This window comes from Anser cygnoides, chromosome 32 (genome assembly GCF_040182565.1).
Source record: "Anser cygnoides isolate HZ-2024a breed goose chromosome 32, Taihu_goose_T2T_genome, whole genome shotgun sequence".
Taxonomy (NCBI): Eukaryota; Metazoa; Chordata; class Aves; order Anseriformes; family Anatidae; genus Anser; species Anser cygnoides.
In genome coordinates, this window is record NC_089904.1 from 3,169,432 (window position 1) to 3,190,319 (window position 20,888).

The following is a 20,888-nucleotide window of genomic DNA, read 5'->3' on the forward strand; positions in this document are numbered from 1 at the left end:
TCCGAGCCCCGCTGGTAGCCCCCGAGCCCCGCGTTTAGCCCCGGTGAAGGCGCGGGGGGGGGTGGGTTGGGGGAGGGGAGGCCGCCCGGTGGGCGCTAGGACCCGGCCGCCGGGGCCCGCCCCGGATCCCGCGTGACGCCAGGCGGAGCCGCCCGCCCCGCCGCGCGCTCGGGGATGCTGCTCTCGGTGCCGCCGCGCCCCGGCCTGGCCGCGTTCGCCTGCAGCAAGGGGGGCAAAAAGGTAAAAAAAAAAAGAAACGGGGGGGCAAAACCCTGCCCCCACCTCCCCCGGGGGCCGGGGGGAAGGAAACCGGGGGGGGGTTGCCCGCACTTACCGGGCGTTCCCCCCCCACCCTCCCCCCCCCGGTTCCCAGCAGCCCTATGCGCCGCCGCCGCCAGCCATGCCCCCCCCCAGCCCCAGCCCCTCCGGGGGGGCGGGCGAGCAGCTGAGCAAGACGAACCTGTACATCCGCGGGCTGCACCCCGGCACCACCGACCAGGACCTGGTGAAGCTGTGCCAGCCGTGAGTGGGGCCGGGCAGGCAGCGGGTGTGTGCTTCTGGGGGCGGGGGGGGGGGCACACGAGCACCGGGGGGCGCTGCAGGTGGTGACCCCCCCCCCCCCTAATATTTCCCCGCAGTTACGGGAAGATCGTCTCCACCAAAGCCATCCTGGATAAGACGACCAATAAGTGCAAAGGTTTGGGGGGGGGGAGAGGGCTTTTGGGGTCCCCCCCTCTTGCTTTTGGGGGTTCCCCCAACTGCATGTCTGTGCCCCCCCCCCCCCCCGAAACCTTCAGGCTATGGCTTCGTCGACTTCGACAGCCCCACGGCGGCCCAGAAGGCGGTGACAGCGCTCAAGGCCAGCGGGGTGCAGGCGCAGATGGCCAAGGTATGGGGTCCCGGAGCCCCCCTCCCCACTGCCCCCCCCCCCCCCCCATCCTGAAGTCATACCGGTCCCATCTGGCCCCCTGACCCCCCCCCCCGCCCCCCAACACAGCAACAGGAGCAGGACCCCACCAACCTCTACATCTCCAACTTGCCGCTGGGGGTGGACGAGCAGGAGCTGGAGGCGCTGCTGAAGCCCTTCGGGCAGGTGGTCTCCACCCGCATCCTGCGGGACCCCCACGGGGCCAGCCGCGGCGTCGGCTTTGCACGGTACGGGGCTGCGGTAGGGGTGGGGGGTACCCAGAACAACGCGGGGGGGGGGGGGGGGCTGCACGGGCCCCGGGACACCCAGGAGGGCCCCGAGTGCTGCCCCCCTGCCCCAGCCACGCTCCCCCACCAGGATGGAGTCCACGGAGAAGTGCGAGGCCGTCATCACCCACTTCAACGGGAAGTACATCAAAACGCCCCCGGGGGTGCCAGGTAGGCTGGGGGGGGTGGGCAGACAGGGGCCCGAGGCGGCCGGGGGCTGGGTGGTGACGCCGTGACGCTGATGGCCTGCCCCCGCAGCCCCCCCGGACCCGCTGCTCTGCAAGTTCGCGGACGGGGGGCAGAAGAAGCGGCAGAGCCAGGGCAAGTTTGTGCCCAACGGGAGAGCCTGGGCCCGGGATGGCGATGCGGTGAGCTGGGGGTTAGGGGGCAGCAGGAGGGGCGGGGGCAGTTTGGGGTCAGAAGGGGGACACGGTAAGGGGGTCCCCGCCGGGAGGCAGACCCCCTCGGGAGCGAAGGGCCCATGGGGCAGCTCCAAGCCTTCTGCGTCCCCCCAGGGCACCGTGACCTTGGCCTACGACCCCACGACGGCGCTGCAGAACGGGTGGGTGCCCCATGGCGCCGGTGGGAGGGGGGCTGCTGGCTGCACGCCCCCCCCCCCGCCAACCCCCACCGTGCTCCGCAGCTTCTACCCTGCACCCTACGGCCTGGCCCCCACCAGGATGATCGCGCCCACCGCCCTGGCCCCCTACCTGCCCTCGCCCGTCTCCTCCTACCAGGTACGTGGGGACAGCGCGGGGGGGGGGCCCTGCGGGACCGGGGTGTCCCCAGGGGGCTGGGGGGGGTCCCTGTGGGGCCGGACCCCCCGGGGTCGCAGCCCCGGCCCCCTCCCACCGGCTGCTCCGCAGGTGCACAGCCCCGCCTGGATGCCCCCGTCCTACCTCGTGCAGCCCACGGTGAGCCCGGGCAGGAAGTGGGGGGGGGGGGGGGGGGGGGGGGGGGGGGCACCCTTGGGACGTCACCGCCCGCACCTGCCCGAGGGCACGCCCGAGGCGGAGCCCCGCCCCCTTTGCCCAGAGCCCCGCCCCCTTTGCCCGGAGCCCCGCCCCCTGTGCCCCCGAGGCCCCGCCCCCCTGTGCTCGAGGCCCCGCCCCCCTTTGCTCGAGGCCCCGCCCCCCTGTGCTCGAGGCCCCGCCCCCTTTGCCCGGAGCCCCGCCCCCCCTGTGCTCAAGGCCACGCCCCCTTTGCCCGGAGCCCCGCCCCCTGTGCTCGAGGCCCCGCCCCCTTTGCCCAGAGCCCCGCCCCCTGTGCTCAAGGCCCCGCCCACCCTGCCCATGACCACGCCCACACGATTGGCCACGCCCCCACCCTGCCCCTCCCTGTGCCCCCCCCCCCCCCCAGGTCCTCGCATCCCCCCTGCCCCACGTGCCCCCCCCCCTCCACCCCCCCCCGGTCCCCCCCCCGCTGACGGAGCCGTGCAGGGCGCGGTGCTGGCCCCCGCCGTGGACCACGCCGTCCCCCTCCAGCCCTCCGTGGTGGCCCCCCTGGCCCAGCAGCTCGGCCACCTCTCGCTGGGCAGCACGGGCACGGTAAGGACCCCCCCCCCACGCCCCCCCCCCCTACGTTGTGCCCCCCCCAACACCCCCCGACACCCCATTTCTCCCCCCCCCCCCCCCCCAGTACGTGCCTGCCACCGCCCTGCCTGGAGCCTTCCTCCCGCCGTACCCCCCGGTGCCGCCTGCCATCCCGCTGGAGGTAAGTGCTGGGGGGGGGGGGGGGGGGCACGGTGGGGCGGGGGGGGGTCTCGTGGCCGGGGGGGGGGGTCCCGGCCCGGTCCCCACCGCCCCCTCCCCACAGGACGGCGGCGCTGCCCCGAGCCACGGCCACGGCCCCGTCGAGTCGCCCTCCGAGCCCAGCGCCTTCCCCTACCCCTACCCCAAGTAGCGGTGGGATTGGGGGGGGGGGGAGGAGGGGCGGCAGCACTGAGGGCCCCCCCCTCCACTGCTGCCCCCCTCGCCCCCCCGGGGATGGAGCCCACCCGCCGGCGACGTCGCCCCTTCCTCTCCTCCTCTTCCTCTGTGCAAGGGGGGGGGGGGCCTGCAACGAGGGGCCCTGGGCTGGGGGGGGCGGGGGGTGGGGGTGGGGGCCCGCAGCTCGCCCCCCCCCTTGGAGGGCTTTTTTTCCTCCTGCGTTTTTTAAAAAATGGAAAAAAAAAAAAAAGGCAAAAAAAAAGACAAACAGGAACCCCCCCGGGGGGGGGGGGGGGGGGCAGGGGCTCCCCAGCTGCAGCAGCCCTGCCCCCCCCCCCCCCCCACCTTGTGCTTCCACGGCCCGCAGCCCCCCGCCAGGCCCCCCCCCCCCCGAGCTGCGGAGCCCCCCCCGTGCCTTCTGCTGCCCGGTCATTGCCCCTGGCTTGGAGGGGGGGGGCAGTGACAGACCCTCCTCCCCCCCCCCCCCCGCCCCCGATAGGGTCCGGCTCCCCGGGCCCCAGCCCCCAGCAGGCCGGGGGTGCTGCCCCCCCCCCCCCCCTCCCCCGCAGCCATTTCTGTCCCGGGGGGGCCTGGGGCTGTGCATGTCTCCCCCCGCCCCTTGCCCCCAACCCGGGGGGGGGCAGGACAAGTGCAATAACACAACACCCCCCCCCCCCCCCCCCCACCGCTTCTACTGGCGACGGGCACCCCAAGGGCCGGCCAGGCACTTTAGACTCACCCTGCGCCCCCCCCGCCCCCCTTCCCCCCCACCTCTCTGGGGGCCAGCGGCTCCCCGTCCCCCCCCCGCCGTGCCCCCCGCTTGCGCAGCGACAATCAGGGGGGGGAGGGGGGCCCGCGGGGGGGGCATCGCTTAACCAAAGATTGGGGGTGCTGAGCTGCCCCCGCCCCCCCCCCCCCCACTTTGCTTCCACCTCTGGGGCCAGCCGTGCCCCCCCGCCCCCCCAGTGCCAGCTCTGTCCAGGGCCCCCCCCCGGTTCTTCCAGCCCCGTCCCCCCACCCCCAGCGCAGTGTGTGTGGGGGGGTCCCTGACCCCCCCCCCCCCGGGGCAGTGGGCTTCCTGGTCCCCATGGGGCCGAGGGCCCCCCCGGCCAGCAGGGCCCCCCCGGGCCAGCAGGGCCCCCCCCAGCCAGCAGGGCCCCCCCCCCCCCCCCCCCGCCACACATCTACCTCACCCCACAGCTCGGCGCGTGCTCAGCCCAGGTCTTCTGGGGGGGGGGGGGGGGGGGGCTCATGGCCCTTCCCCCCCCCCCCCCCGCTCTGCCCCCCCCCCCAGGCTGGCAGCGCCCCCGGTTTCCAGCCATCACCCACCGCTCTTGTTGCTGCTAGCGCCCCCCCTCCACCCCCCCCCAATTGGGGCCCCCCCCAAGGAAGGAACCAAAGAGGGAGCCCTGCGGATCCCCCCCCCCCCCCCCCCGGGGGCCCCTGGGGATCCCCCCCCCCCCCCACAGGGGCCCTGGGGCTGAGCCCCCCCCAACCCTGCTGCCGGGGGGGGCCTGGGGGGGGGGGGGGGGGGCGCTGGGGTCCTGCCTGCTGGGGGGGGGGGGGGGGCGAGCAGCAGCTGAGATGCTGCGGCCCCCCCCCGGCCCCTCGCGCCCCCCCCCCCCCCCCCTTTAATTTATACGTAGCGCCTTTTGTACAGGTTTTTAAGTTGCTTTTTTTTAAGAATCTCGAGAGGTTTCTAGTTTTGTATTTCTCCCTCCTGCTTCCGCGCTCCGGCCGGCTCGCCCCCCCCCCCCCCAACCCCCCCGCCCCCCCCCCCCCAACGCCCCCCCTCCCCGAGCTCCCCCCTTTTGGACTTTTTTCGTTTGGTTTTCTTTTTAAATAATAATAAAAAAAAAAAAGGCGAGAAAAGCGACGGCCTCTGTCGTGTGAAAAGTGGGGGGGGGGGTGGTGATTGTGGGGGGTCGCCGCCACCTGGGGACCCCGAAAGCCCCCCCCAGCCCCCCCCCCAGAGACGGCTCGGACCAGGGGGTGTCTACCAAACGTGAGTTTTTTTATTCTCGTAACGCAACACGCACGGTCCTACAGCTCGTGGGGACGGCAACAGGCAACAACCGGGGGGGGGCGAGGGGCGGCGCGGGGGGGGCGCTTTTTTTTTTTTGTTTGTTTTTTTGTTTTTTTTTTTCTCCTTTAAACCTTATTAAAAATGAGATTGGTCCTAAAAATATAGAAAGAAATCAATTTAAATTCACAAAAAACCTGTACATTTATCAAAAAAGTCACTAAACCGACACGGCTGGTTATAGAAAAGGCGGCCGGGGGGGGGGGGGGGGGGGGCTGCAGGAAAGCGCCCCTGGCCCTGAGCTGGGCCCTGGGGGGGGGAATTTGGGGGGAGGGGGGGGTGGCAAAGGGGGTGCGGGGGGGGGGGGGGGGCGAACTTGAACTTGAACTGAACGAACACGCGAACGATGCGGAGACTCCCGAGAACTTTCCCACGACGGAAAAAAAAAAAAAAAAAACCAAAAAAAAAAAAACCCAAAAACGCCAACACCGACCCCAAAGCTGACGGCTCCCAGCCATGACCGGGGGGGGGGGGAAAAAACCCAAAAAACAAAAACCCAAACCCCACGGCGAGTTTGTTACAGCGCGGTTCTTTAGCTAAAATATAAATATTTACGCGTAATATAAAGTCGGTTCAAAGAGACTTCAACTCCACCTCGTATTTCAAAGCAAAAAAATAAAAAATAAAATAAAAAGTTTCTGAGGTTATCCGATAGAAAAAAGGCTACTTTGAGAGACGCGGGGGGGGGGGGGGGGGGCGGGGGCGCGGCCGGGGCCCCCACCCTCTGCCCAGGTAGGTGAGTTGTTTTCAGTGCTCTGTGGGGCCGGGGGGGGGGACACGCCGGGGCCCCCCCCCCCCCCCCAGCCCCGCCGAACCCCAGAGCGAGTACCCGTAATATCCTGGCCGGCGGGGCTGGGGGGGGTGGGGGGGCCCCCACCGTGGCCGCGGGACCCCGGCCCCCCCCCTCTGTTCCCCCCCCCTCCTCATTTTTGGGGGGGGGGGGGCAGCAAACGCCCGCCTGAGGCTTCAAGTCCCTGCTTTGGGGGGGGGGGGCCAGGCCCCCTCCCCGCCCGGAGCTGCGGTAGCGTCCCTGAGGGGGTCCCGATAGGGGTGGGGGGGTCCGGGGGGGGGGGGGGGGGGGGCTCGCGTAGGGGTTAGGGGGGTGAGGGCCGGGGTCTTCCTGAGAAGTGGAGGCAGGGAAGGGGCTGCGGGGCCCCCCCCCGCCCCCCCCCCCCCCCAGTTTGGTCCCTGGAGCCAGGTGGGGGGGGGGGGGCAGCGCCCACCCCGGCGCAGCGGGCAGGGGTCCTACAGCAGAAGGGGCGCACCGGGGCGGGGGGGATGGGGGGGAAGGGGGGGTCCCTCCCGTAAAGTGTCTGCACGGGGGGGGGGGATCCTGGCCGGGCCGGCGAGCTGGGGGGGGCCGCGGGGGGGGGGGCTAAGTCCACTTTACTGGCCGTTAATGCATGTAGACGCTGCACAGGAGCGCTCGGACACATTCACTACGAACTATTGCTATTATTAAATATTCCCCGCGGGGATTATTCGCTTTCCTCGTTTTTTGTTTTTTTTTTTGTGTTTTTTTGTGTTTTTTTCTTTAGGGCGGGGGAGCGGGGGAAGGATACGGGGATGGGGGGGGGGGTTAGGTGGGGCTGCTTCTGTTTTTAAATCAGAAAATAAAATTTAAAAGAAAGAAAGAAAAAAAAAAACCACCTCTTTTTTTTTTTCTTTTTGGCTTACACAGTCTGTGAGTTTGTGGTGCTGGGGGGGGGGGGGGGCAGGGAGGGATTTTGGTGGTGGGGGGGGGGGGGGTCCAGGCTGCGGGAGATGCCCCCCCACCCCCCCTTCCCCAGGGCAGGGCCCCGGGCACCGGCCCCCAGCCCCCGTGGGGTTCAGCAGGCAGCGAGATCGGCTCCCGGGAGGCAGCTCTGGGGCCGGGGGGGGGGGGTCCCCGGGCCGGGGGGGGGTCCCCGGGCCGGGGGGGGGTCGCTCACGGCCGGGCCGCGTGCTTTCCCTGATAAAATTCCTCCCACCGGCTCTCGAAGAACTTGCGCATGACGTGCCCGGCCTTGCCCACGTCCGAGTCGTCCTCGTTGAAGGTCTGGCAGTTGTCGAACACCAGCATGGCGTCGGCCGCAAACTCCTCCGAGCTCGAGTACCTGCGGGCGCACGGAGGTCAGGGCCCGGGGGGGGGGGGCTGGGGGGGTCCCGGAGGGGCTGAGGGGGACGTGGGCTGGGGGGGCACCCCGCGCTCACCCGCCCCGCAGCAGCCGCGTGCGCATGGTGGCGAAGTCCATGGGGTTCTTGATGATCTTGCGGTAGCCGGGCACCAGGCGCGGGTTGACCGGCTCCAGGAAGGGCCAGGCGTCCTCGTGCGACTCCATCTCCATCAGGATGATCCTGGCGACGGAAGGAGGCGGTGGGGAGGCGGCCCGGGGGCCCCGTACCCCCCCCCCACCCCGCCACCGTCCCCCCAGGAGCACTCACTCGCAGAAGGTCAGGTCGCTGGGCTGGCTCCGCAGCGTGGCGCCGCGCCGCTTGGCCGGGGACAGCCCCTCGGCAGCGTGGCGGGGCAGCGGCTGCCCCTCGCGGCGGCGCGAGGCCGCCCGGCGCCGGGGGCTCTCCTCCTCCTCCGCCGAGCACCCCCCCAGGAGGCGTCCCCGCTTCCGCTTCTTGCCTCGCCGGGGCGAGCTGGGGTCCCGGTACGCCTCCGCCTGTGAGGGGACGGGGAGGGGGTCACCGGCGGAGCAGAGCTGGGAGGGGGGCGCTGCGTGAGCCGGGGGGGTCCCCGCCACCCACCTGGGAGACGCAGACGGAGCAGAACCAGTCGCCCTCAGGCACCTCCGTCATCTTGGGCCGGTGGCAGTAGAGGTGGCAGCCGCGGTCGCAGCCGTCACACAGCAGCAGGTGCTCGTCGTCGTCCCCGCGCCGGCACACCAGGCAGGTCTGCGGGGGCCGGCGGGGGCGTCAGGGGTGCCACGGGGCGGGGGGCCCCCCCAGCTCCCCCCCTCCCCCCCAGCAGGACGCGGGCTCTCACCACTTTGTTGACCGACTTCTCCCAGGCGATGGATTTCTCCAGCTGGTAGATGCAGAGCGAGACCTGGGCCGCGCTGCGGCACCGCTCCAGCGTCTGCCGCCACGTCCGCACCCGGGGCGTGATCTCGTAGGCGCTGCGGGAGGAGGAGGGACGCGGGGCTCAGCCGAGGCGCGGGGGTCCCGCCGCCAGCCCCCACCCCCCACGGACGGGGGGCTCACATCTCGGTGGTGCCCAGGCTCAGCTCCTCGGGGCCGCTCAGTACGGCTTTCTCCACCACCACCTCGTGCAGGGGCCACAGCGGCTCCTTCAGGTAGCGCCGCTCCACGTTCTGCTCCAGCGCCGCCAGCCGCAGGACCGCCAGGTCCAGGGGGTTGGTGCGCTCGCGGCACAGCGGCAGCCCGTCCCGCCGGCTCCGCACCGTGATGTCCTCCAGGGGCTCCACCTTGTGCTCGCAGTACCGCAGGTCGTCCCGCGTGGAGTCGGGGCTGGGGCACGTCCAGCCCTGCGGGAGAGAGGGGTCTCAGGGAGGGCGCCCGGCCCGAGGCCACCGCGCGGGCAGCCCCCGGCCCAGCGCCTACCCGGATCTGCAGGTCGGCCATCAGCACGCGCTGCTCCAGCTCCTCCACCCACTGCAGGATGGAGAGGTCGGTCTCGTAGGCCTTCTCCATCACCGACCACTGAGCCAGGGCTTCCTGAGACATGGCGGCGCCGGCCGCCTCGGGGCGCAGGTGGAAGATGGGGTCTGGGGACAGAGGGGGGGGGGTTGGCGGGGGGGACGCGGAGCCAGGCTCACGCCCTGCCCCAAGCAGGCAGCTCTTACCCGTGGTGGCGCGCAGGCAGACCTCCCGCAGGTACTCCTTGTGCTTGGTGAGGTGCTTGTGGAGCGCCTTCTCCCGGATGCCCCGCGGGTGCAGAGCACGAGCCACCGCCTCCAGCTCCTCGGGGTCCTGCAGCCACCACCAGCCGCTCTGCATCTCTGCAAGGCAGCACCACGCAGCTCAGCCCTGAGGCACCGGCATCCCCTGCCCCATGGCCTCGCGTGGCAGAGCCGGCCCCAAAACCCGATGGGTTTCCCCGGGGAGAAGCAAGGCCACAGCTCGGCCTGGCAGCCGGGATCTCGTGCGGGGCTCTCACCAGGGGGAACGGGCTGCTCCGTCAGCTGGGTCAAGTACTTCTGCTCGATCTGCTTGAAGAACTTGGTCGGAGGCCGCCCTCGGCGCTTGGGCTGCCCCGGCACGTCCTGGAGCTTCTCCAGGCTGCTCCGGCTCCTGGGGCAGGCGCCGTGGGCCTTGGCGTCGGCGTGGACCGGGGTGGAAGCAAGCAGGGGAGACGTGGGGTCATCAGCGGGGAGCCCGTTCAGCTGGAGGGGACAGAGCCCGTTGGACAAAGGACAGCCCCGCACCTGCTCCTTGCCCCCCTACCCCAGCACCCCTCGGACCCCTCCCCGTGCCCCGGCCATTGCGGTCGGCCCCGGGCACCCACCTGCCTGGCCGAAGCCTTGGGCTGCTCGCCCCGGGGCTGGCCACGGGGCTGCGAGCTGGCGCGTGGGGAGGGCTCGGCTGAGGAGGTAGCGAGGGGGGGTCGGTCGTCGCAGGGTGTCCGGGGCAGCAGGTTGAACCAGGGCCCCCGCTTTTCCACGGCCCCTGTGGCGCTCTCCTCCTCCGCCGTGGGGTCCGCCGGGGTCTCGAGCGGCTGGAGCCCCCCTTCCCCCTTGCCGGGGCTGCTGTCCGGGGTGAGGACCGAGTCCTTGAGTAAGGATGACTGCGTTTGGCTCAGCCAGGAGAGGAAGGCGGACTGGCTGAGGTCGTGCTGGCTCTGCCCCAGGCTCATCGGCTCTTCCAGGACCCCGTTGATGGGGGGGGATTTGGGCCTGCAGGGTGGGGGCGGCTCCTCCTTGCTCTTCCGCGGCTCCTCCTTGCTCTTCCGCGGCCGCCCCCGGGCACGCGAGGCCGCGCAGTTCACCCGGCTGGGCACGGGCACGGGCACGGGCACCTCCACGTCCAACGGCTCCTCCTTCACCGGCGCCACGTGGGAGGACGGCTTCTCCTCGGGGTGCTCCTCGGGAGCCGGATCGGCTGCTATGAGGACAGCGGGAGGTGAAGGGTGGGGTCTGCAGCGGTGAGGGGGGTCAGCAGCCGAGAGGGGGTCTGCAGCGCGGCCCCGGAGCCCAGTCCCAGCTCACCTTCGGCACCCTCCACAAAGATCCCGCCCAGGTGGGGCAGCACCCAGTACCGGCGCCGGTACCGGTCCTGGCCCAGCGAGGCCGCCCGCAGCGTCTGCGAGGAGTGGAGCAGCTTCTTGCGGAAGAACATCTGCCGCTGCAGGGAGAGCGCGGGCGGTGAGGGACCGCAGGGACAGGCACCGGGGGACCCGCGGCACCGGCCGAGCCGCGGCCCCTCCGCCGCCCGCGCACCTTGGCCAGCTTCTCGATCTGCCGCTCGAGCTCGGGGACGCTGGAGGCGGACGTGTCGGCCTGGGGGAGGCAAGGGACCCGTCAGGGAGGCATCGGCAGGACCGGGAAGAGATCCCCGAAGGCTGCCCCAAACCGCTCCCCGTCCCCGGAGGCCACATCCTCACCTCCTCGTCCCGGCGGGATTTGCGTCCTCGGCTCTCCTCCTCCTCCTCCAGCTCCAGGCTGGGCTCCTCCGTCAGGCGGGAGCTGCGCCTGCGCCGCCCGTCGTCCAGGCCCGTGATCTCCGACTCGGGGCGCCCCGTCTTCTTGGCCAGGGCCACCTTCAACCTGCCGAGACGCGGCGCAGCCTCCAGCACCCGCCTGCTCTCTGCCTCGCTCCCCGGCAAGCTGAGGCATGCAGGCACCCGGCGGCACTGCAAGAACGCCCCAAGCCTGCTCGAGCCCCAGGGGCGCGGAAGGGAAGGTTTTGGAGACCGCGGGCAGGAGGCAGGCACGTCCCGCAGCGCAGCGCCCACCTGCGCAGCCGGCCCTCGATGATCCACTTGCTCTTCCTGTAGTTGGCCATGCTCTCCAGGGTCTTGTCGATCTCGCTGCAAGGAGACGAGGGGCTCAGCTCCACGCAGCTCCGCGAGGAGGGCAGGAGCAGAGCCCACGTTCGCCCCAAGCCCGCGCTCACTTGATGATGAGGGTGCTGCTGTTGAGCTCGTTCACCAGGAAGGCCAGGATGGCGGCCTTCTTGTCGGGGGGCAGCGCCTGGAAGGGCTTCGTGCGCAGCCCCTCGCACAGCTCGTCCTCCGCCCCGTACGCCGTGAGGAAGCAGCGCAGCACCTCGGAGACGGTGTCACGGTTCAGGCTGATCTCTGACACCTTCTCCCCCAGGATCTTCAGGGACTGGGGAGCAAGAAGGGGTGTTAGAGAGCGTGCGGGGGTCAGCAGGAAGGGGAAAAAAACGGGGACACCAGCAGCTGAGCTGGGAAAACCCAAGCCTGAGAGGGGGCGAGCCCAGGGGTGACCCCGGATGAGGCTGGGAACTGGAGGGGCACAGGGAGAGGCAGGGGAGGCTGCGGCAAGGACAGCAGCTCCTGGAGCGCAGCGCGGGAGCCTTGTGGGCACCAACAGCCCTGCTGCCCGCGTGTGACAGCGGACACGGGGACGGGGACGCAACCGCTCACCTGGCAGTAGGGGGGCAGCCCGGGGTCGTAGAGCGCGGCCTGCAGCAGCCGCACCAGCAGGTCCTGCACCTCGCCCGCGCTGTCACCCAGCCCCAGCAGCCCCTCCTGCAGCGTGCACAGGCTGGGCACGTCCTTGGCCGGGTCGAAGCCCAGGACCTTGCCGTAGCTCTGGAGGAACTCCACGACGGTCAGGCAGTTGGAGAAGGCGCAGCTGGGCAAGACGAGGCCCGGGATGCGGGAGAAGGCCGGCAGCGGCTGCAGGGCAGGAGAGGAGGCAATCAGGGCACGCGAGGCACCAGCCGGGCTATCTGCCCGTGGGCTCGGCCTGGCCGGCTCCCCCCACGTCTCGCTGCAAGGCCCGGCCCACCTGGTGGTCCCCCAGGCACATGTCCTCCGTCGGCTTCTTCATCTCCTCCAGGATGAGCTGCTGCCGCCGCCGCTCCTCCAGGCGCCGCTGCGCCAACAGGCCCTTGTCCACCTTGCGAGCCCCTTTGCCCTTCTTCTCCTTGGGACGCACTTTTTCCTTGGCCTTCTCCGGCTTGCCCTTCTTCTCCTTGGCCTGAGAACAAAAGCCCGGGATCTGTGGGGATGGGGGCTCCACCTCCGCCCCCTCCATGGCCCCCACAGCCGCCACAGACTCACCTTGGACTTCTTCTTGGCTTCCTTCGCTTTGGGAGCTTTCGCTTCCTGCTTCTGCTTGTTCTTGGCCTGGGAGGGACAAGCCCCAGCTCAGAGAGACGGCGGCTGACGGGGGGGCACAGCAGCAGCCCCCTGCCCCAGCCACTGGGCACAGCTGGGGCCCGCGGAGCTGCAGGACGTGGAGGAAGCCCGGAGCTGCCCCCAGCCCTCGCCCTGCCTTCCCCCCGCAGCCACTCGTACCTTCCGCCTCATTTTCTTCTTGATCTTGCTCATTTTCAGCTTGTCCTCATCGCTGAGCACCTCTGCGTGGGCAGAGAGGGAGGCTGGCACCAGGGAGCGGGCGCCAGGGCTGCAGCCCCCCTGCAGGGTGGGCTGCGAGGGGCAGCACCTGAGCTGGAGGGGCCGGGGAGGGGTACCTTGGGCTTCCAGCCTCTTCAGCAGCCGAGCGTCTGTCTTGCTCAGCAGGTCGACCATCTTGACCTTGGGGGGCCGGCCCCGGCCGCGCTTCACGGCGGGCGTCTCCTTGGTCTTGGCCTTCTCCGCGTTGCGGGGACGCCCGCGCTTGCCCGTGATGGCCTGGATGCGGGACGGGATCTCCTCGGGGCTCAGCTTCACCCACTGCAGGCCCTGCGGGACAAAAGGCGGTCACCCCAGGAGAGGACGCCCCCACGGCCCCACTGCCAGTGCCGCGTCCCGCGGAGCAGCCTGGAGTCCCACGGCACGGCCCGGGCGCCAGGCCCACCTCCGGCGTGTCCCGCTCCTCGTAGAAGTCTCCAACCGGCATGCGGGGGCTGAAGCTGAAGTGCTCGCGGCGGACGTCCTGCACCACGTTCCTGTTCAGGTACTGGGGGCAGGAGGAAGAAGAGGAGGATGAAAGCCGTGAGGGTGCGTGACGGGGGGGGGGGCTCAGCGCTCCCGGCCCCCTGGCAAACAGCATCTGCCCTCTGCAGCGGGGGACTCCGGCAGAGCCGAGGGCCGATCGGGGGCTGGCCCTGCGGCAACGCTGCCCTCTCCTCGCTCGCCGTACCTTGATCACCTCCGGGAACTGCTTCATCCTCTTCCCGCAGGGCCCGTAGTACCAGGTCTCGCCCTGCCAGCGGTGGTTCCCCTTCTTGATCCGCACCTCCCTCCTCCACCTGGGCACAGGAGCGCCTCAGCCGGGGCCCGGCACGGCCTCGGCCACGCGGGGCCCTGCGGCCGTGGGACGGAGGGACGGGGACGGGGCCACGTACCCGTGCTGCAGCGGGAAGCGCACCTCCTCCGGGGTGGCGATGCGCCTGCGGGGGGCATCCCCTGCGGGACAGAGGGGACCTGAGCTCGGCGAGCGCTGGCGGCGCGCTGGGCGCCCAGCCAAGGGGGGGCTCCGTCCTCACCTCCCGCCGACACGCTGAGCGGGGCGGCCTCCTCGCTCTCGCCTTCTGGCGCAGCTGAAGCCTCCGTGCAGCTATCAGCAGCCTCCTCCTCCTCTTCCTCCTCCTCCTCCTCCTCCTCCTCCGCGGAGGGGGATGCGGACTCTGGCTCCAGTGGAGCGTCGTCGAGCTCCAGGGACCCCGACTCCTCCGGCCCCGCGTGGCTGCTGCTGTTCAGGTCTAGGCTGCTGTCTGCAGAGCCAAGGTCAGGGACGTCACCGCGAGCTCTGCTCCCTTCCTGCTCCGCCCATGGCAGCGGACAGCCCCCACCCGCCGAGCACGAGGACAGGGCTGTGCGTCCCCCTCCCCGCGGGCAGCCCCGGCAGCGTTGGACCCCGCACCGGCTCCCCCCAGCACGCTCCGAGCTGGGGCTCCTTGGGCTCAGCGCCGGGAGCTGCGGGGTCCCCACGCACCCACTGCCACCGGCCAGGGCCCGCGGCCCTGCACAAAGAGGCACCGCACGGCGGCTGGGTGGCCGTGCTCCCCCCGCGGCGGCAGCCGGGGGGCCCATGGGGCCGTCCACGTACCGTGCAGGGCAGGCGGCGAGTCGGGGCTGGCGAGCAGCGGGGGGGCTGGCCGGCCGGCCGCCAGCAGGCTGAAGGGGCCGGCGGCATGGAGGGGGGGGCTGGCAGAGCACCGCAGGCTGGGCACGTCGGGGGGCTCCTCCAGGGGGGACTTGTCGCTCACCAGCTGCGAGTCGTCCATCGCGTAGAGGTCCCCGGTGCCTGGGTCTGGGGGGGGGATCAGCACCAGGACCTCGGCGGGGCCGCGCGCAGGGGGCCCCCCCGTCTCCGAGCATGTTGGGGGCACGCAAACCCACATCTCCGCTCCCGGGGGGCGGCCAGACCCGCCGGGTGGAGAGGGCCTCGGGGACGATCAAACCCCCCCCCCCCCCCCCGGAGCCGAAAAGGCACCGGCAGAAGAGGGGTTAAGGGATTTCGGCAGCCCCCAGCCACGCCCCCTCCTTTGGGAAGCGGAGCCCAAAATGGCCGTGGCGGCGGTGGCGGTGATGTTCACCAGCGCGGAAGTTCAGGCGCTGAGTAACAGCTTCGTCACGGAGCTGGGAAGGGAAGGAAGGGAGCGCGGAGGAGGGCTGGCGCGGGAGGGACGCGGGCGCGGGCCCGCCCCTCGCCTGCCCGGGGCTGGCGCTGCTGCAGGAGGCAGCGCCGAAGGCCTCGGCCTCCACCATCACCATCGGCCTCCGCCGTCGCCGTCGCCCGCGGGAGAGGGTCCCGCGCTGCCCGGAGGAGAGGGGGAGAGGAGCGGAGGCAGCCGCCCCGCACCGCCGGCCGGGAGCTGCCCGGCACGCGCCCGGCCTCTAGACCCCGGTGCCACGGCGGCCTCCCTACCTCTGGCCAGGGACTCGAAGGGCTCCAGGGGGTCTTCGCTCAGGATGTGCGCGTCCTCCAGCGGAGCGGTGATGGGCGACGCGTCCCCCAGGCAGCCGCTGCCCACGGCGGGGGCCAGGACCGAGTCCTCCTGGCTCAGCGGCACCACGGCGGGGGCAGAGCCGTTGTAGCTGCAGAGCTTCAAGTCTAAAGGGAGCAAGAGTCCGAAAGCAAACCCTGGGGCAGGAGGCACTCGGGAACGGAGCCCGGGGCCCAGCCAGCCCTGCCCCGAAGGCGTCGTGCGGTGCGACTCGCTGCTCCTGCCCGACCCGCTGCTCCTGCCCTCATCCCCACGCCACGGCTGTTTGCTGCCCAGCCTCCTCCCGTCCTTCCCCGCTGCCTCCCGGGGCCGCGCTGCCACCAGTCCCCTCCCAGCGCCCGTCCCGGGGTCTCTGTGAGATGCCAGCCCCCAGGGAGTCCCGTGGCAGGCGGGCGGGCGGCTGCAGGACCCCGGCTGCTGCACGCCCCTGCAGGCGGACGGGAACGCTGCTCCGCCGGCGGTGACGCCACAGGCGACGCTCAGCCCAGCCTAACAAGATCCCAAAAGCTACTCCAAGCCGCGAGAGGCCAAACCCCGATGGGGCTCGTGGTGGGGGGTGAGGCCGGCCCTCCCCAGGGAGCAGAACGCCCAACGCGGGTGGATCCCAAGCCAGGGCTCCTACCTGGCTGCGTGTCCTCCAGCTCCATGCTGCCCACCAGCCCGCCCCCGTTCTCTGCAATGGCCGGGGACATCTCCTTGGCGGCCTCGGCATCGTCCTCGCCGGCGCCCGGCTCCTCCGGCGGCAGCGGGAAGGGTGGCTCGCCAGAGCCCAGCATGGGGGACGGCTGCGAGGCCGCGTAGAAGCTGGCCGGCCCGTTTGGCATCAGCTCAAAGTTCTGGTCGTGGAAGGAGTCATACAGCTCCTGAGAGTCGAAGTTCAGCCCCATGGAGCCAGGGGTGCCGTTGCCCCAGAGCTCCTGCCCGGTGCCCCGCAGGTTGGCGCTGTGCCCTGGGGAGGCCGGCCGGGACCCCCCCGCCACGCCGTTGAGGGGGAACTGCGCGAGGCTGGGGAACGGAGCGGCGCTGGGGCTGCCGTCCTTGAGGCCGCCCGCACCGGCCGGCTGGTACTGCGCGTAGTCCCAGAGGCAGTCGTAGGAGCGGAGGTGAGGCGTGCCCGAGGAATGCGTGCTGGAGGTGAAGGTCCCTGAAGTACTGGTGTGAGATACAGTAGAGAAGCCATTGACATTCATGCCCCCGTTCAGACCTGCGGAGGGCGAAGAGACAAATGCGTTAACGGCACGGCAGGGACTTCCCAACGTCCAGGCCAGACAAGAGGGCTTGGGGACGGCCGGATGACGCCCCCCGCCCTCCCCCAGCACCACCGTCCCTGCACGGAGCAGGCTGCTCCCTCCCGGCGCGGAGGAACCGACCCCGCGGGGCTGCGAGCAGCAGGAGGCGGGGGATTAGCCGAGCGCCTGGCAGGGCTGCGCAGGGATCAGCCGGCTGGCCAAATCCACGCGCAGACCCCGTTCTGGCCTGGCCGCTCTTTTCTAGGCCAAAGCGACCGGGGGTGTGCAGAGACCCCTCCGGCCCCCAGCCCCTACGTGGCCGGAGAAAACCCCCAAGGTTCACCCCCGTTCCTGCTGCCCTGGGACTCCCCGGCACGGCGGGGACGCTCCGAAGGCTCCGCAGCCGAGGCCCCCTCCTCGCACCAAGGGCACGAAACCACGAGGGGAGGGTCGGGGCGGTGCTGCCCTGCCGAGCACACGCTCCCTGGTGAGCCAGCTCCCCCGTAACGAGGGCGGACGCCGCCACCGCAGCCTGGCGGGGCGGGGGGACGCGGGGTGCCCAGGTGTGCCGTGGCACTTACTTTTCCCTTGCGGGGGGAAGCTGAGTGCAGCCCCGTTGGTGTACAGGCTGTCCCCTGAGGAAGGCGTGGGTTTCAGTCCTGAGGCAGTAGGTACGGAGGAAAGGCCCGGGAAGTTGAAATGGTTGTTTGTGTCCATGTCTGGGAGGGGAGAAGAAGCGCGGGGTTACACGCTGCCCGGCCACCCAGCGGGGCAGGGTGGGGGCCCCCACCCACGTGGGAGGCTCTGCCCCACGCCCTGCGCTCGTGCCTGGGCACAGCCGCTCCCCAGAGCCGGCGGCGCCGTGCCCCGCAGGACGGGGCTGGGGCAGGGGGAGCCCCCGGCCGCCATCTGGCAGCGGCCAAAGCCCCCCCGTTGCCCCCTCACCGAGCCCGCGGTGCCGCCTCCGCGGCGAGCCGGCCCCAGGCCCGGCAGCACCGCGCGCGCCGAGCTGCCACCTGCGTGAGCGCAGCTCGTCACCGCGCTCCCGCGTCCCCAGGGAAGGCCGCCACCGAGAAGGCTCGCCTGCTCCCCGCGGGGGCTTCTTTCCACACTGAGCTCGGCTCCGCGCCGAGCCCCCACCTCCCCTGGGCTCCCGACCCGGGGCAGGAGCACGGTGCGAGGCACCGGCCCCCCCCCAGGAGGGTCTGTGACCTTGTGGGGACGCGGCGCGGCCTGGCCTTCCCCCGGGAACCCGCAGAGACAGCCCCGCGGGGACGGCCAGGCCCCTCGGACCCTGCATCCCCCCCTGCCCGCGGCACGGCCCAGCGATGTCGCAGGGGGCACGGCCACGCCGCCCGGAGCCCGTCCCCTCCCGAAACGCGGCTCCGGGGACGTCCGCGCACCAGCTGCTCGAGGCAGGATCCGGGCTGGCCTCGTTTCACAGCCGGGAGCTGGGGGGCTCCGTGCCCCGCTGTCCCCAGCTCCTCGCCCTGAGCCAAGACGGAGCCGTGCCGGCTCTGAGGGCCCAGCTGATGAGGTGGGGACCCCCGGGACCCCCCCCGGGGGCCACAGTCGCCCACCCCACGGAGGCGCCGAACCCGCGATCAGCCGAGGGCAGAGGCGGCGCCGGCTCCGCCATCCCCTCCGGAAGGGCCGTCGCTGCCACAAGCACGCGGCCCAGCAGCGCGGCCGTGTCGAAACCTGGACGGGGATTTCATCACGGCCCAGCCTGCGCCGCCCGGGGCTCCAGCGGGGACGGAGCCCCCCCCGGCCGCCGGGGACACCGGGCTGATTCATCCGCCCGAGAAACCCGTATGGGCGGTGACGCGGCTGCCGCACGCATGGCGCTCCCGGGTGTCCCGGGTGTCCCCCCCCCCCTGCAGCGAGCCGGGACCAGATCCCGGCCCCACCACCCCCGGCTCGGCTCTGCCCCTGCCCGCGGGACCCTTCCCCCGGGGGAGCCCGGCCGGAGGCCGAGGAGAAGAAAGACAAAAAGCCTCCCCGGCACCTCCCAGCATCTGATGCGCCGGCCGGCCGGGAAAGGCGCTGCGGGGCCGCGAGAGGTCAGAGGAGGCGGCCGGAGGTGCCAGAACCGGACAGGTGGCTGCTGCGGGCTGGGGCGCGCGCCAGCGCCGGGAGGGGGCCGAGTGGAGGCAACGAGGGGGGAGCGGAGCCAGGAGGGCGGAATAAAAGCGGGGAAGACGGGGAACTGATGGCAGCGAGCGCCGGGGGGCCGAAGGGCAGGGAAGGGAGCGGGGCTGAGCGGCGACGCCGTCCCCAGGAGGGGAGCGGGGGTCCGGCAGCGCCTCGCACTGGGGACCAGCGGCGTGCCCGGCGCTGGCACGGCGACACCGGGGCCTGTCCCGACTGGAGCCGCCCTCGGCACCTCCGGGAGCGGTGCCAGCGCCCGGCCGCCCGCTGCCAGCCCTGGGCGCGGCGGGCAGAGGCCACCCGTCACAGCCCTGCCGCAAACTGGGCCAGGCCGTAACCGGAGCCGTGCGGGCAAGGAGGGCGAAGGCCTGGCCGCGGGGATGCGCCGGCACCGGGGGCAGCGCCAGGCCCGGGCTGGACGGAGGCGGGGGCCGTGCCCGGTCCCCCCGGGGCTGGCGCAGCCGGTGCGGCGGGCGGCGTGGCTGCGAGCAAACCGGGCTGGGGGCCGTGAGCCCCCCGGGACCCGAAGCCCCCGGACCGAGGGCTGCGAGCGGGCGGCGGTGTCGGCGGGGGCTCCCCGGGAGGGTCCTCGGTGGCCCCGGGCAGCCCCGGGAGGGGAACCGGGAGCCGAGCGCGGCCGGGCCGGGGAGGACGTTTCAAAAACAAGGCGACGCAACCCCCGGCTGCCATTTCCCGGCCGCTTCCTGCAGCGGGGGGGGGGGCGGGGGGGGAAAGGCCGGCACCGGGCGCTGAGCCGGGACCCCCGGCCCCGAGCTGCCCCCGCCGCGCCCCCCGGGGCGGCCCCGCTCCCACCCGCTGCCGGGGGGGCACCGGGCCGGGCTCCCCGCTGCGCTACGAGGGGGGGGGGGGGGGGAACCCGCACCGGGACCGGCCCCGGGCTCCCCGCTGAGCCCCGCACCGGGACCGGCCCCGGGCTCCCCGCTGAGCCCCGCACCGGCACCTCGGGGGAGGGGGGGGGGGAACGGGAAGGGGGGGGACCGGGCCGGGAGAGGGGGAGGCGGGGGGGGCTCACCGAGCACCGGCGGCCTCGGCAGAGCCGAGGTGGGGGCAGGGGCTCCCCGGGGCTCCCCGGGCGGGTTCCGGGCCGGGTCCCGTCTCCCTCTCCCCCCCCCCCGCCGTTACCGGCCGTTACCGGCCGCCGCGGAACGCCCCCCCCCCCCCCCCCCCGCAGCCCCCTTCCCCCCCCCAGCCCCGTTCCCGTTCCCCCCGGACCTGGCAGGCGGCGGTGCGGGCCCGGCGGGCGCCCCGGGTCGGGCCCGGCTCACGCGGCGCGGGGCGGGGGGGGGGGGGGGGAGGCGGCTCCGCATGGCGCGGGCCGGACCGGGCCGGGCCGCCCCGAGCCGAGCCGAGCGGAGCCGAGCGGCGCAGGGCAGGAAGCGCCGCGCGCCGCCGGGCGGTCCCGGCCCCGCCCCCTCCGCGCCCACGTCACCGCCGCCGCGGTGGCGTCACCGGGGAGCGGCGCCGCGCGTCACCGGGGGGGGGGGGCGGGCCCCGCGCCCACGTGGGGGGGGGGGGGGGGGGGGGATCCCCGCCCCCGGCGGGGGGAATCCCCCACGTGGGGCCGCCCCCGCTCCTCCTCCCCGCTCCCCCCCCCCGCAGCCGGGCCCCGGCCCCCGGCACGGTCCCGGGGGGGCGCCCCCAGGCTCGGGATCCCCCCCCCCCCTCCCCGGGATCCCCGCTGACGTCACCCCGAGGGGGGCCCGGGGGGGCCCAGCGCGTACCCGGTGCCGGTCCCACCCCCCCCCCCGGTGCCGGTGCCCGCGGCCCCTCGTGATGGCGGCGGCCGCCCCCGCCCCCCCCGGGACGCGCCGCCGTTTAAAGGGGCCGCAGCGCTTCGCTGCGGGGGGGGGGGGCGCTGCTGAGAGCACCTCCGTGTGTGCCCCCCCCCCCCACCCCACCGCAGGGAACCCCCCCGGGATCCCCCCCCCCAGCACCCAGCTGCACTCCCCGGTGTCTCCTTCCCCCCCCCCCGGCAGGGTGCGACCGCGGCGGAGGGGAGGGCCCCGGCGGCCCCCCCCCGGGACCCCGCAGACAAAGCCCCATCTGGCAGGGCCGGCCGGGAGCTCTTTGTGCTGCAGGAGCCCGGGGGGGGAGGAGGGGAGGGGGCGGCCCCCCCCCGCTGCACGCAGCTGCCAACCTCCCCCCCCCCCACCCCAAAGCCCCACACGCGGGGGGGTCACCCCCAGCTGCTGCGGGCCCCCCGGTACAGAAAGGCCCCGTGGGGCTGGGGGCAACGGATCCAGCCCC

General features: G+C 72.8%; 2 protein-coding genes across 7 annotated transcripts; one reads left to right on the forward strand and one right to left on the reverse strand.

The window, feature by feature from the left end:
- Positions 1–24: 24 nt before the first annotated feature.
- Positions 25–3,141, forward strand: RBMS2 (RNA binding motif single stranded interacting protein 2). 4 transcript variants are annotated; one of them, XM_066985726.1, is made up of 13 exons: positions 25–240; positions 374–522; positions 639–697; positions 798–889; positions 998–1,155; positions 1,286–1,365; positions 1,453–1,562; positions 1,710–1,756; positions 1,838–1,931; positions 2,061–2,108; positions 2,679–2,741; positions 2,833–2,907; positions 3,010–3,141. In XM_066985726.1, the coding sequence occupies exons 1-13, from the start codon at positions 175–177 to the stop codon at positions 3,094–3,096; spliced, it is 1,128 nt and encodes a 375-aa protein (XP_066841827.1). In that variant the 5' UTR covers positions 25–174; the 3' UTR covers positions 3,097–3,141. The 4 variants fall into 4 exon arrangements, with proteins under 4 accessions (XP_066841827.1, XP_066841828.1, XP_066841826.1 ...); XM_066985727.1 differs by having other exon boundaries at positions 1,061–1,155; positions 2,634–2,741; XM_066985725.1 differs by having other exon boundaries at positions 26–240; positions 377–522; positions 2,634–2,741.
- Positions 3,142–6,966: 3,825 nt separating this feature from the next.
- Positions 6,967–20,009, reverse strand: BAZ2A (bromodomain adjacent to zinc finger domain 2A). Of its 3 annotated transcripts, XM_066985710.1 has the most exons (29): positions 19,854–20,009; positions 17,051–17,188; positions 15,863–16,444; positions 15,162–15,347; positions 14,340–14,543; positions 13,777–14,004; positions 13,636–13,696; positions 13,431–13,539; positions 13,146–13,247; positions 12,820–13,030; positions 12,644–12,705; positions 12,407–12,472; positions 12,132–12,344; positions 11,765–12,019; positions 11,269–11,483; positions 11,108–11,182; positions 10,757–10,919; positions 10,593–10,652; positions 10,362–10,497; positions 9,662–10,257; positions 9,314–9,539; positions 9,000–9,155; positions 8,758–8,921; positions 8,398–8,681; positions 8,180–8,312; positions 7,942–8,088; positions 7,630–7,856; positions 7,399–7,542; positions 6,967–7,301 (listed from the first exon to the last, which is right to left on the reverse strand). In XM_066985710.1, exons 2-29 carry the CDS (start codon positions 17,184–17,186, stop codon positions 7,133–7,135), a joined length of 5,310 nt encoding a protein of 1,769 aa, XP_066841811.1. In that variant the 5' UTR covers positions 17,187–17,188; positions 19,854–20,009; the 3' UTR covers positions 6,967–7,132. The 3 variants fall into 3 exon arrangements, with proteins under 3 accessions (XP_066841811.1, XP_066841809.1, XP_066841810.1); XM_066985708.1 differs by lacking the exon at positions 19,854–20,009 and having other exon boundaries at positions 9,662–10,254; XM_066985709.1 differs by lacking the exon at positions 19,854–20,009 and having other exon boundaries at positions 6,968–7,301; positions 12,132–12,323.
- Between the last annotated feature and the right edge of the window lie 879 nt (positions 20,010–20,888).

What these genes read in the sequence shown, in the direction of transcription:
- RBMS2 (XM_066985724.1), top strand. Translation starts at nt 175, where the DNA reads ATGCTGCTCTCGGTGCCGCCGCGCCCCGGCCTGGCCGCGTTCGCCTGC. An exon ending in ACGACGGCGCTGCAGAACGG is followed by an intron (nt 1,757 to 1,837) that starts GTGGGTGCCCCA and finishes CGTGCTCCGCAG; the next exon opens with CTTCTACCCTGCACCCTACG. An exon ending in CGCCCGTCTCCTCCTACCAG is followed by an intron (nt 1,932 to 2,060) that starts GTACGTGGGGAC and finishes GCTGCTCCGCAG; the next exon opens with GTGCACAGCCCCGCCTGGAT.
- BAZ2A (XM_066985710.1), bottom strand. Translation starts at nt 17,186, where the DNA reads ATGGACACAAACAACCATTTCAACTTCCCGGGCCTTTCCTCCGTACCT. An exon ending in TGGCCGACCTGCAGATCCGG is followed by an intron (nt 8,682 to 8,757) that starts GTAGGCGCTGGG and finishes TCTCTCCCGCAG; the next exon opens with GGCTGGACGTGCCCCAGCCC. An exon ending in AGAAGTCGGTCAACAAAGTG is followed by an intron (nt 8,089 to 8,179) that starts GTGAGAGCCCGC and finishes CGGCCCCCGCAG; the next exon opens with ACCTGCCTGGTGTGCCGGCG.